Source organism: Chiloscyllium punctatum, chromosome 45 (genome assembly GCF_047496795.1).
Source record: "Chiloscyllium punctatum isolate Juve2018m chromosome 45, sChiPun1.3, whole genome shotgun sequence".
In the NCBI taxonomy this organism is placed as follows: Eukaryota; Metazoa; Chordata; class Chondrichthyes; order Orectolobiformes; family Hemiscylliidae; genus Chiloscyllium; species Chiloscyllium punctatum.
The window spans coordinates 45,596,497-45,610,446 of NC_092783.1; the positions used below are offsets into that span (position 1 = coordinate 45,596,497).

General features: G+C 39.1%; 1 protein-coding gene and 1 long non-coding RNA gene across 3 annotated transcripts in view; one reads left to right on the plus strand and one right to left on the minus strand.

Annotated features, from left to right (window-relative positions):
- LOC140467339 (uncharacterized) overlaps positions 1 to 13,950 on the plus strand; it is a 72,867-nt gene that overhangs the window by 3,228 nt on the left and 55,689 nt on the right. The window contains exon 2 of the long non-coding RNA XR_011955423.1: positions 10,130 to 10,246. This is a non-coding gene — a long non-coding RNA (uncharacterized lncRNA). The remainder of the gene's footprint in view (positions 1 to 10,129; positions 10,247 to 13,950) is intronic.
- The window catches only part of LOC140467336 (C4b-binding protein-like), a 47,818-nt gene continuing 39,117 nt past the window's right edge, over positions 5,250 to 13,950 (minus strand). For both annotated transcript variants that reach the window (XM_072563630.1, XM_072563629.1), the window contains 3 exons: positions 11,535 to 11,573; positions 9,023 to 9,043; positions 5,250 to 6,017 (listed from right to left, as the gene is read on the minus strand). In XM_072563630.1, coding sequence (XP_072419731.1) covers positions 5,962 to 6,017; positions 9,023 to 9,043; positions 11,535 to 11,573 — 116 coding nt within the window. In that variant the 3' untranslated portion in view covers positions 5,250 to 5,961. The remainder of the gene's footprint in view (positions 6,018 to 9,022; positions 9,044 to 11,534; positions 11,574 to 13,950) is intronic.

Here is a 13,950-nt window from a genome sequence, read left to right on the forward strand (position 1 = left end):
GTTGTCCCAGTCGAAATGGTGTCATTTGTTATCTATATGTAAGGATACTAGTGAGAGAGGAAAATGTTGTTTAATGGCTAGTTGGTGTTCATGTATCCTGGTGGCTAGTTTTCTGTCTGTTTGTCCAATGTATTGTTTGTTAGAGGTAGAGTCATAGAGATGTACAGTCTGGAAACAGACCCTTTGGTCCAACCCGTCCACGCCGACCAGATATCCCAACCAAATCTAGTCCTAACTGCCAGCACCTGGCTCAAATCCCTCCAAACCCTTCCTATTCATATACCCATCCAAATGCCTCTTAAATATTGCAATTGTACCAGCCTCCACCACTTCCTCTGGTAGCTCATTCCATACACGTACCACCCTCTGCATGAAAATGTTGCCCCATAGGTCTTTTTTATATCTTTCCCCTCTCACTCTAAACCTATGCCCTCTAGTTCTGGACTCCCCGACTCCAGGGAAAAGACTATGTCTATTTATCCTATCCATGCCCCTCATAATTTTGTGAACCTCTATAAAGGTCACCCCTCAGCCTCCGACACTCCAGGGAAAACGGCCCGAGCCTGTTCAGCCTCTCCCTGTAGCTCAGATCCTCCAACCCCGGCAACATCCTTGTAAATCTTTTCTGAACCCTTTCAAGTTTCACAATATCTTTCCGATAGGAAGGAGACCAGAATTGCACTCAACATTCCAACAGTGGCCTAACCAATGTCCTGTACAGCCGCAACATGACCTCCCAACTCCTGTACTCAATACTCTGACCAATAAAGGAAAGCATACCAAACGCCGCCTTCACTATCCTATCTACCTGCACTCCAAGGCCTCGTTGTTCAGCAACACTCCCTCGGACCTAACCATTAAGTGTATAAGTCCTGCTAAGATTTGCTTTCCCAAAATGCAGCACCTTGCATTTATCTGAATTAAACTCCGTCTGTCACTTCTCAGCCCATTGGCCCATCTGGTCCAGATCCTGTTGTAATCTTAGGTAACCCTCTTCGTTGTCCATTATACCTCCAATTTTGGTGCCATCTGCAAACTTACTAACTGTACCTCTTATGCTTGCATCCAAATCATTTATGTAAATGACAAAAAGTAGAGGGACCAGCACCAATCCTTGTGGCACTCTACTGGTCACAGGCTCCAGTATGAAAAACAACCCTCCACCACCACCCTCTGTCTTCTACCTTTGAGCCAGTTCTGTATCCAAATGACTAGTTATCTCTGTGTTCCATGAGATCTAAACTAGCTAATCAATCTCCCATGGGGAACCTTGTCGAACACCTTACTGAAGTCCATATAGATCACATCTACTGCTCTGCCCTCAATCTTCTTTGTTACTTCTTCAAAAAATTTGTAAGATATGATTTCCCACACATAAAGCCATGTTGACTATCCCTAATCAGTCCTTGCCTTTCTAAATACATGTACATCCTGTCCCTCAGGATTCCCTCCAACAACTTGCCCACAACTCAGGTCAGGCTCACTGGTCAGCACCTCCTCCTCTGTAATCTGGAGGTTTTGCAAGATGTCACCATCTATTTCCCTACAGTGTATATCTTCCATATCCTTTTCCCCAGTAAATACTGATGAAAAAATTCATTTCGTTTCTCCCCCATTTTCTGTGGCTCCACACAAAGGCCGCCTTGCTCATCTTTGAGGGGCCCTATTCTCCCTAGTTACCCTTTTGTCCTTAATATATTTATAAAAGCCCTTTGGATTCTCCTTAATTCTATTTGCCAAAGCTATCACATGTACCCTTTTTGCCCTCCTGATTTCCCTCTTAAGTATACTCCTACTTTCTTAATACGCTTCCTTCTTTTTCTTAACCAAGCCTTCAATTTCTTTAGTCATTCAGCATTCCCTATAACTACCAGCCTTCCCTTTCACCCTGACAGGAATATACTTTCTCTGGATTTTTGTTATCTCATTTCTGAAGGCTTCCCATTTTCCAGCCGTCTACTTACCTGCGAACATCTGCCCCCAATCAGCTTTCGAAAGTTCTTGCCTAATACCGTCAAAATTGGCCTTTCTCAAATTTAGAACTTCAACTTTTAGATCTGGTCTATCCTTTTCCATCACTATTTTAAAAAGAATAGAATAATGGCCGCTGGCCCCAAAGTGCTCCCCCACTGACACCTCAGTCACCTGCCCTGCCTTATTTCCCAAGAGGAGGTCAAGTTTTGCATCTTCTCTAGTAGGTACATCCACATACTGAATCAGAAGATTGTCTTGTACACGCTTAAGAAATTCCTCTCTATCTAAACCTTTAACACTATGGCACAGTCGATATTTGGAAAGTTAAATTCCCCTACCATAACTACTCTATTATTCTTACAGATAGCCGAGATCTCCTTACAAGTTTGTTTCTCAATTTCCCTCTGACTATTAGGGGGTCTATAATACAATCCCAATAAGGTGATCATCCCTTTCTTATTTCTCAGTTCCAACCAAATAACGTCCCTGGATGTATTTCCGGGAATATCCTCCCTCAGCACAGCTGTATTGCTATCTCTTATCAAAAATGCCACTCCCCCTCCTCTCTCACCTCCCTTTCTATCCTTCCTGTAGCATTTGTATCCTGGAATATTAAGCTGCCAGTCCTGCCCATCCCTGAGCCATGTTTCTGTAATTGCTATGATATCCCAGTCCCATGTTCCTAACCATGCCCGGAGTTCATTTGCCTTCCCTGTTAGGCCCCTTGCATTGAAATAAATGCAGTTCAGTTTATTAGTCCAACCTTGTCCCTGACTGTTTGACTCACTTCTGTTCTCAGCTGTACCCATCTCAGATCGATCTCTTTCCTCACTATCTCCCTGGGTCTCTTCCCCCGCCCGCCACCTTACTAGTTTAAATCCTCCCAAGCCAGTATATTTCTCCCCTTCCAATTTAGGTACAATCAGTCCGACTTGTACAGGTCACTTCTACCCCAAAAGAGATTCCAATGATCCAAAAATGTGAATCCTTCTCCCATACACCAGCTCCACAGCCATGTATTCATCTGCTCTATCCTCTTACTCCTGCCCTCACTAGCTCGTAGCACTGGGAGTAATCCAGATACTACTACCCTTGAGGAACTCCTTTTTAAATTCCTGTCTAACTCTCTGTAATCTCCCTTCAGAATCTCAACCTTTTCCCTTCCAATGTGGACAATGACCTCCTGCTGGCCCCTCTCCCCAGTGAGAACATTCTGCACTCTCTCTGATCCTTGATCCTGGCACCAGGGAAACAACACATTATTCTGCTTTTTCTCTGCTGGCCACAGAAACGTCTGTCTGTAGCTTTCACAACAGAATCCCCCCAACACAATTGATTTCTTGGAAGCAGACATACCCCTTGTTGCATTAGAGCCAGTCTCAAATACCAGGAACTTGGCTGTTCATGGTACGTTCCCCTGAGAATCCAACACCCCCTACATTTTCCAAAACAGCATACCTGTTTGAAATGGGTATATCCACAAAAGACTCCTGCACTGGCTGCCTACCTCTCTTACCCTTCCTGGAGTTAACCCATCTATGTGACTGTATCTGAGACTTTCTCCTCCCCCCCACTTCCTATAACTGCCACCTCTTGCACAGTATTTTGTAAATGACATTAGTTTTGCTTGTTGTCTATATAGGGTCTTCCAAGTTGCATCAGTTCCTGTCTAAAGAATAGGAAATGGCATCACCAACCCAAAGAAACGCAAACATATAAAAAGAAAGCAGAAATAGTGTACAGTGCTTCAGCCTGGAGGCCCACTGAAGATGTTACCTAGTAGGGTGACGAAACGTCGAAATGAACCTTCCAGCTCAGCGAGCAAACCTACATCCAGAACCTCAACCTGAGCTACAAATCTTAAAACCTGCTATGTAGCAGGGTCTCAATCAGTTCCTTTTTGAAAAAAAAAAATTCAGATCAACAATGAAGGCAGGAACCTCCGGTGGCCTTGCCTGCCAACTCCAGTAACACTCAAGATGGCCACAGAAAAACCACTTCCTCAAAGCTAGTTGACCAGGCCATATGTTAAGTGAGTTTCTGTTAGTAGAGCCAATTATTTCATTTGGTTACCCACCCTTGTTCCCACTCCTGGGAAACTTACCCAATAAGAGGCAGCAATGGTCTGTCGAGATTATCACTAGACTATTAATCCAGTGACCCAGTTATTGTAGTGGGGACCCCAGTTTGAATCCTGCCATGGCAGATGGTAGCATTTTAATTCAATGAAAATCTGGAATCAAGACTCTAATGATTGTCATGATCAAACCATTGAGGAGAAAGTGAGGACTGCAGATGCTGGAGATGAGAGCTGAAAATGTGTTGCTGGAAAAGCAAACCATTGCCAATTATTGAAAAACCCAATTTGTTTTACCATCCCCTTTTGGGAAGTAAACTGCCATCTTTATCTGACCTGGCTTCCATGTGACTCCAGACCTTTGGAATTGTGGTTGACTCTTAACTTCCCTCTGGGCAATAAATGCTGGCCTAACTAGTAACACCCTCAACTGATAAATGATTTTTTTAAAAAACTAGAGCTGCTTTTCAAAAGGCAGACCCAGAACAGAGTGAGTGGGGCAGGCAGCAGGGAAGGGGAAAGCATAGAAGTTGGTGTCCTAACTGGCTATATTGTAACAATGGACAGATTAAATTATTTTAATTCATTTGTGGGATGTGGGCATTACTGGTTGTCCAGCATTTCTCCAGCAACTAAGGGTACTTAGTGATGAGGAGCAGTTTCTTGAACTGCTACAATCCACCTATGGATTGACCCACAATGCCATTAGGGAGAAAATTCCAGGATTTTGAGCCATTGCTGTTCCTTCACTGGCAATCTGTTTTCAAGTCAAAGCTGATGAATGGCTTGGAGAGGAACTTGAAGGTAGCATTCCCATGTACCTGTTGCCCTTGTTCTTCTAGATGGAAGTGGTAATGGGTTTGGAAGGTGCACTGGTGAATTTCTGCAGTGCATCTTGTAGATAGTAAACACTGCTGCTACTGAGCATCATCATCATTGGAGGAAGTGGATGTAGTGCTAATCAAACAGGCTAATTTTTCCTGGACGATGGCATAGTTCTCGAGTGTTGGTGCTGCACCTATGCAGGCAAGTAGAGAGTATTCCATCACACTCCTGACTGCCTTGTAGATGGCGGGCAGTCTTTGGGGAGTCACATTCTGAGTTACTTATCACAGTAAGTATGCATCTGCGTTTATTTATTTGGTGAATCCAGTTAAGTTTCTGGTCAACAGCCGGCAGTGGGGGGGGGGGGGGGGGGGGGGAAGGGTATCATTGACAGTGGGAGATTCAGTGATAGTTATGCCATTGACTGTCAAAGGTAGCAGTTAGACCTTCTTTTGTTAGTGAGTGATAGTCAACCTGGTATTTGTGTGGCATAAACATTAGGTTTTCACCATCTTAAAGTAAATTTTTTCCTCAAGAAATGAAGAGGAAATACAGAACAAATTACACAACTACCAGTTTCATAAGTATAAGAAAAACATTGATTTCAAAGGAAAAACATCTTGCAAGGTTTGGTAGCATAAAGTCATGAGTAATTTGTAAGGTGATAGGATTTGTCATTCAAGATTTTACCTGACTTTGGAACTGCTTAAATAAGGCATACAGAAAATAGATCCCCACAGCAAAAAGACTTTGGCACTTGACTTCTAATCATTTAATAAGTTAAAGATTTACTTTGAAACACTTGTCTGTATTAAACATCACAATTTAGGCAAAATTAATCTTATTTAGTAGCCATTTTTTTGAAAACGAGGATCATAAGCCCTGAAAAATAAATAAATTATCAAAGTGCAAAAAATTAAAAATAATTTCTCCAAAAATCACAAAACCTGAAATGCAGCAAGTAAATTGTAACTGATTTCACTTATCCTGGTTCAGATTCAATACTTTATATTAGAAAGTTTCCAAGTTGCTGTTTTATCCTGAACCAAAATACAAGATTACGAGTACTTTGGTTCAGTTGCTTTTTATGTCAGAAATGCTGCTGAGAGACCCAGGATGAGGAGCAGTCCAAGTTGTTGACCTACAAGAAAAATTAGAAAGTTAAAACAATTAGTTATGGAAAATGGCAAAGTAACAATAGTGAAATTTGCTGCTGTGATTAATATCTAGACTTTCAATCGACTACAAAGAAAGTAATCTTTGGAATTTTTGCACAAATTTAGTAAAGTTACAAAGTGTGCAAATCACAGTCAACTTAGAACAGCAAGAAGATTCTCCAATCAAGAACTACAATCTGCTTGGTAAATACTGAAGAATTCCTATATTGATGTCTTTAAATATTTAAAAATCAACCAACTTAATTGAAGAGAACAGCCCAGATAGGATTACATTTTTTTAAATTCTGGAAAGAACAAGTTAATTAGAAAAGATAGGCAAGAGCAAGTCAGAACAAAGTAACTGAATAATTAGACTGCATTTATTTCAATCCAAGGGTCTTGCAAGTAAGGCTGATGAACTCAGGGTTTGTTTGGGAACTTGGGATGGGGTGGCATCACTATTACAGAAACTTGCCTGGCGAACAGACAGGACTGACAACTCAATTTTGAGTTTCAGATGCTGTCAGAATAGAAAGAAGCAAAAGGAGGGTGAGTGGCATTTTTCATTAAGGACCACATTACTTCAGTAACTAGAGGACATATTTCTGAAAAATCATCCAGTAAATAAATGGGTTGAAATTAGAAATAAAAAAAAATGAATGATTATCTTGATGGAATTGAAAGAGCAAAACCTGACCTCCTCTGAGGTAAGGGGACAGGGCAAGTGACTGAAGGGATAGTAGGGGAACACTTTGGGTCTAGTGATCATAACTCCATTTTTTTTTAAGGTATTTATGGAAAAAGGATAATCCTTCCATAAAAATTAAAGTTTTTTTAAATTGGAGTAAGGTAAGTTTTAATAGCACAAGACAAGAACTTTGAAAAGGTTGACTGGAGTAGACTGTTCACAGATAAAAGAAGTGTCTGTCAAGTAGGAGGCTTTCAAAAAAGTGTGATAAACAGAGTTCAAAGTCATTATTTTCCTGATATAATAAGCAAGTCAAGGTTGTTAGGGTTAGAGACCAATGGAGGAATAAAGATAGAGGTTCTACTCAATAATAAAGAAAAACATTAGATATGAACAAGTGGGTTCAAATGAGTTTTTTGAACAGTATAAAAAAATGTAAGTGCATTCTTCAGGAGAAGATCAGGAAGGCATAGAGGATAGGAGATAACCTTATTTGTTAGGGCGAAGGAAAAGCCAAAGAGATTCTACAAGTACATTATGAACAAGAGAGCAGAGCCTCTTAAAAGGTCAAAAAGGTAGTCTGTGTGTTGGAACTTAGGAGATGAGAGAGAGTTATTAACTAAATATTTTGTGTTAATTTTTTACTGTGAAGAAATAAGTGGAGGCTACAGAACACAGGGAAATAAAGACTGACGTTTTGAAAACTGTTCCCATTATAGAAGAGGAAGTGCTGGAGATCTTAAACGTAAAGATGGATAAATCTCTGGAACCTGATCTAGTACATCCCAGGACTTTATGGAAAATCAGGGAAGAAATTGCAGGGCCCCTTGCAGAAATACTTGTATCAGGTATAACTGTTGATGAGGTGTCAAATGACTGGAGAGAATGGAGAAGCATGCAGAAGGTATGGTTAGTAAATTTGTGAATGACATCAACATTGGTGGTATAGTGGGCAGTAAAGGAGGTTATCCAATATTACAAAAGTGTTCTTTATCATTTGGGTTGAGGAGTGGCAGATAGAGTTTAATTTGGATAAATGCAAGGTATTGCATTTTTGGCAAAACAAAAAAGGGCAAAATTTATACTATTAAAAGTAGGGTCTTGGGTAGTGTTGTAGAACAGAAACCTGATGGTTCATGTACATAATTCTTTGAAGGTTGCATCACAGATAGGGTGGTTAAGGCGACATTTAACATATTTGCCTTCATTGTTCAGTCCTTTGATTGTAGAGGTAAAAACAATGCTGGAAACCAGATTCTGGATTAGTGGTGCTGGAAGAGCGCAGTAGTTCAGGCAGCATCCAAATAGCTTCGAAATCGACGTTTCGGGCAAAAGCCTTTATTCCTGATGAATGGCTTTTGCCTGAAACATCGATTTCAAAGCTACTTGGATGCTGCCTGAACAGCTGTGCTCTTCCAGCACCACTAATCCAGGACCTTTGATTGTAGGACTGGGGCATTATGTGGAGTTTGTACATGATATTGGTGAGGCTTCTTCTGGAATACTGTCCAGTTCTGATTGCTCATTTATAGCAAGGATATTATTAAGTTGGAGTAGGTTCAGAAGATATTTACCAGAATATTGCTGGGAATGGAGGCTTTCAGTTATAAGGAGAAGATGGAACTTCTTTCACTGGATCATAGGAAGTTGATAGGTGGCCTTAGAGGTTTATAAAACGATGAGGGCATAGATAGGGAAAAGACACCTGCTACTCACTAAAGGCAAGAGATTTCAAGACTCGGGAACAGATTTAAAAAGGTCAGAGGAGGAAGATTTAAATAAAAAGACTAAGGGGCATTTTCTTTCCCTCCCCATACAGTGGTTCATGTTGGAATGAACTTTTAGAGGAAGTGATGGATGCGAGTACTGTTCCAGTGTTTAAAAGACACTTAGATAAATACATGAATAAGAAATAGATGTATTTGGCCAAGTGCAGGCATGTGACACTGGTTTAGTTTGAGATTATGGTCAGCATGGACTGGTTGGACCAAAGGGTCTGTTTCTATGCTGTATGACTCATTACATTAAAACAAAAAATGAGAGACAATGGAGCAGAAACTTAAGTACAAACTTTGTAGACTATAAAAAAATTAAACTGCCAATGTTTAATTTGGGATTCACTAAAAACATATATCGGGTTTCAATATTTAGAATAGTTTCTATTTTCCATGTTGCAATCAGAAATGCCAATCTGAACACTATTCAAATATCAAACCTACAGCTCAGTGAGCAAACCTACACCCTAAACTATTCAAATATTTACAAATATCAAAAATCATACTGCCAGTTCTCCATACTCACCAATATGTCTTTCACATCCACCTGTTGTGACATTAAAACAATTTAAAAAAAAGGTTTAAATAATAGACAAGTAGTTAACTAAGTGCCCTACGCTATACATTAATCCTCAAACAGGTCAACTACACATGGTCATAAACAAGAGGTGAAATAAAGTAAATTGTGTAAGATGTAACTGACCACATAAGCAAAAAAAAACCCACAAAAGGAGATAACTGTTGGATATCTCCACCCCCGCCCCCCCCCCCACCACACCTAGTCTTCACTTCTGAAGTGTGTTCCTATATAAAAAGAGATTAATGTTCTCTTACATAACTATTACCATATTATTTTGCAATTAACAAAATTACTCAATTCAACATCAATTTAGAAACTAGCAATTGGAGCCCAATATGCAAACAGTCTGCTTCCAAGAAGGAAACAAATTTACATTTAGGACACTGCTCCATCAGTCAGGGAAACAGAATGTAATTGCATTCAAATTACAACGAGAGTACACAGAAACTGCTACATGTCTGAGTGAGCAAGACAGCCATTTTGCGTCCAGAAAATGCCTCATAAATACTAAATCAAGATCTTTGTGACAATCCTTCAAAGGGATTCCAGATCCATAACCCTTTGAGAGAAAAGTAATTTCATCTGATTTGAGGAAGTTTTTTTCTGGCATGGAGGCCTCATCTCAGCATGGAGGTTTTCTTGACTATTGACTTCTAAATATTCCACTATCCTGGTAGGCAGTCTTTGGTGGAGGCTTTCAACACATGGCAGTCTCACCCCAGCTGCATCTTCAGGGTACTCCCATCATTCTTTAAATTAGCTTTCCAAACTCAGCAGCAATTAACTGAATTATGAACTTGGTCTTAAAAATTTTATATTTTGTTATGTACGACTTCTGTCATTGATGTAGGTGCTGTGTTGGGCAATTTAAATTTTACTAGTTTTTAAGTACACAACAATAAACTTCTTTTCTAAATCTACTTCCCTTTATCATAAAAAGGAGGGAAAGGATGCCTCATTTTAGATTGCCTCAAGAGGAAATGTCTACTTTGTCAATCTTATTTAGCATAACATATACTATAATTAGATATCTTTTCATACTTCTAACTCTAGAGATTAAATGCCCAAACTGCTCAAACCTCTCTTCAGACAACCAGTCATCTCTGGAGAGAATCTAGAGAACCTCGTGAGTTGCTGCCAAGAGGAGCAAAACCGTATGCAATACTCCAGGTGTGTTCTCATTAATGCCTTGTATAGTTACAGCAGTACTTGTACTTTAATACACCATCCTTTGGCAATACAAGTTAAAAATTCAATTTGCCTTCCTCATAAATAACTTCTATGGGGCAGCATGGTGGCTCAGTGGTTAGCACTGCTGCCTCCACCAGGGTCCCAGGTTCGATTCCAGCCTTGGGTGACTTTCTCCCAGTGTCTGCGTGGGTTTCCTCCGGGTGCTCCGGTTTCCTCCCACAGTCCAAAGATGAGCAGGTCAGGTGAATTTACCATGTTAAATTGCCCATATTGTGTTAGGTGCATTAGTCAGAGTGGGTGGGTCTCTCTTCAGAGAGTGGGTGTGGACTCGTTGGGCCTAAGGGCCTGTTTCCACACTGACTAAAAATGGATAACTTCACTTAGCCACATAAAAACTTCACCTGCCAAATTTTGGCTCATTCGCCTAACCTATCCATATACGTGCATTGATTTCTTAATTACAATCTACTTTGCTACCTTGTCGTAATTGATCTTCACAACAAGTATCCATTTTATCTCTGCTATTTCTTTATTCTCATTATAAAATTTCTAACAGTTTTTTTTCTTAGAACCTATCTATAGAATCTTACAGACTTCATGTTTCCTACTCTTCACAAAAAATTCTAAAATCTTTCAAATTCTTGGCATCTTAGCAACATATATCTCTTAACCCATTGTCATTTTTAAACTTCTCATTAGCCACAGATGTCACTTTTCAGGTGTTAATGGCCATGTCTAATCTAACACAAGGTTTCAGGATTTAAAATCTAAACAAAACAAAGCAATCAAGACAAGCAATCAAATTTCACATGCACTCACTTCCAAAAGCTAATTTGTGCCATATTTAGTTCAACTATTTAACAGCCTTCCTTATCAATTGCAATTTGTCTGTAATCCACAGCAATTTCTGCTGATTTGTCAGTCACTACAGAGATACTCCCCTGTGAAATTAGCAGTTAAAAATTTATGGGATTTACAATGGCAATTTCACTTTAAAAGAGATAAAAGATAAGGAAATGGAGGTTTAAAAATAACCTATAATTCTGGATGATTTCATGTTGTTATTCCAGAAGTAACATTAATTGAAGTGTTACCAATTCCATGTCTTTCCTTTGAGAGTAAAATGACAACCTTGTACATCTACAGAGTAAGTTTCCATTGTACATAGTATAGGTTAACGTCATAGTAGTCTCGCTTATTTCAGAAAGTAGTGTAAATAAATGTTAGAACTCAATGTGAAGAATCTGAAGAGATAGTAAATACCTACCAGTATGAGTAGTAGCAAGAGTGGTAACTAGATTGGACGCTAGTGGGAGAGAGAAAAAATAAATCAGTTGACTCAATAAAAACAAATGAGAGCTTAAAAATATGATCCGGATATACTTAAGTGCATCTTATATATTTCATTAGTTCAAAAGAGTGTACGTATCAACAGTAACAGAACACAACTACAAATTCACAACCGGGGTATCACATACACGAATAAACTAAGAACAAAGCTCTAAATTTTAAAAACTTATCTTCACAGATGACCATTACAGAAGTGGTGAATAAGTTGGTTTTCAAAAAAAAAAGGTAGAACATGACAATGTTCTCAAACTGGTTCAAATTCAAAGCATTTTATGCACACCATCTCCTATTCAAGGTTGACAACTTCTTCAAAAAGTGAACTGGTAGTTTTTAAAAAACATTATCCCCCTTAACTGGCTGTCTGAGAAAAGCGTGGGAGCTAGAACAAAAAGGTTGGATTTCCATCAGATTTCAACTTTGCTCTAAAAGCTACTATCTTCTCTAAAATAGTCCACTTTGGCTAAAGATTTGGTATGTGGCAGTTAGTGACAAAGTTTGGTATTGGTTATTCCAAAAATCTGGTGAGGAACCATTGAAGTAAGCTGAAGGCAATTAAAATGTTCAAATTTTTTGTAAATACAAGGATAGGAAGGCTGATATGATTTGGCTTTGGTGCAGCAGGTAATTTTGATTCTAAATATGGGTCACTCTTGCAGTACTCCATGCATGAACACTCTGCATGAATTTAAATAATGTTTTGATCTCTTGCCACTGACAAGCGAAAATAGAATAGTTCCATTAAATCAATATAAAAATAAGCTGAATAAAGTGGTGTATTTCCAGAATGGAATATTGGCCAGAAGATACCACATGATCAAATATTCCAATTAAGATGTTCATAATGTACCACTTAGAAAATGACATCAGGGAGCTAGCACCCAAAGGTAGCAGGGGTAATAGAGAAGGCAAACAGAACGTTGATTTTCATTTCAAAGACAATGTAATATAAAATTAGGGGAGGTCTTGCTAAAACTATAAAGGCACTAATTAGTTAAACCACACCTGGACTACTGTGGACAATTATAGTCCCTTTAAAGGAAAAATGTACAGGCATTGGAAGCAGTCCAGAGAAGATAAGTGCCCTGTCAAATAATTTGGGCCTGTACTCATTGGAGTTTATGAGAATAGTTAAACCTTATTTAAACAAGTTGCTTAGAGGGCTTGTCAGAGGAGATCACGAAGAGGTAGTTTTCTTTCATGGGAGAGAGTGTGCGTCATGGACCAGAGGGCACAATTTCAGGAAGACATTTCATATTTAAGAAAGATGAAAAAATTCTTCTTTGGAGGTTAAGGCATCTATCATTTTTACCACAGTTTGTCAAAGCTGGGTCATTAAGAAAATTGGAGACTGAGCTAGACAATAAAGGGAATCAAGAGGGTCTCCAGAAAAAGCAGGAAAGTGGAGCTGGGGGATCATCAAGTGAGTAATGATCTCAAAATAGACTATTTCTTCAGATTTCGTGGTCTTGAACTGTTCATCAGGAAATGATGATCTTCAATTACCCAAATTAGGACAGTATAACCACCTCTTCAGTTGTAGCCTATATGCATAAAGCACTAGAAGTGTGCAGTTTGAGGAAAATAGAGGTAGATTATGGTGAAAAAGAACACAGCAAGAGACAGATCAACACAACAGCTAGTATTCCAAAGTGAATGAGTACTTTCAATGCCTTAGTTAAGCATTCCACATTGTAGCCTGTTGTTCTCAACTTACAATTATGAAAGGCCTGTGGCAACTGACTTGTATCCAATGTGGTCTGCAGCTAGTCTGAACCAAGAGTCCACAATGAATTTAATTCTAATTGAGAAGTGGGTATGCCAAGTGTCTGAAAAACTAAAGTAGATAGTAATTGTGTGTGTCTGGTGAACTGCTTCTCACAATTTGAGTTACTCCTTGCAGGCAAGCAAGAACTATCAGTAAACTCAGATCTTACTGAGAATATTATGTTCACTGCCTTCCAGCCAAGTTAAAATTGGAAGGATCCCCCAAACTGATAACACCTAGATGTCACACTGCATTAATTCAGCTCAAAAAGTGGCAAATAAGAACTTGAAAACATTGCAACTCCATTCTCCTCAACACTGATGAACAAGTTGCACTTGATTCCAATATAGCCCATTCAATTATACTGCCAACATCTGGATCAGAGCAGATTTGAAGAGGGTAATTAAAAGAAAACCAGGACTATGGAGTGGAGGACTACAATTTATTATACACTTCATTAATACACTTCTTCGTGACCAAGTTTGAAAAAATCATGGAAGATGCAATTTATTAATAGCAAAGGACATTCATAAATAACCTACTTATCTTCCTTGCTTACAAGCTTATG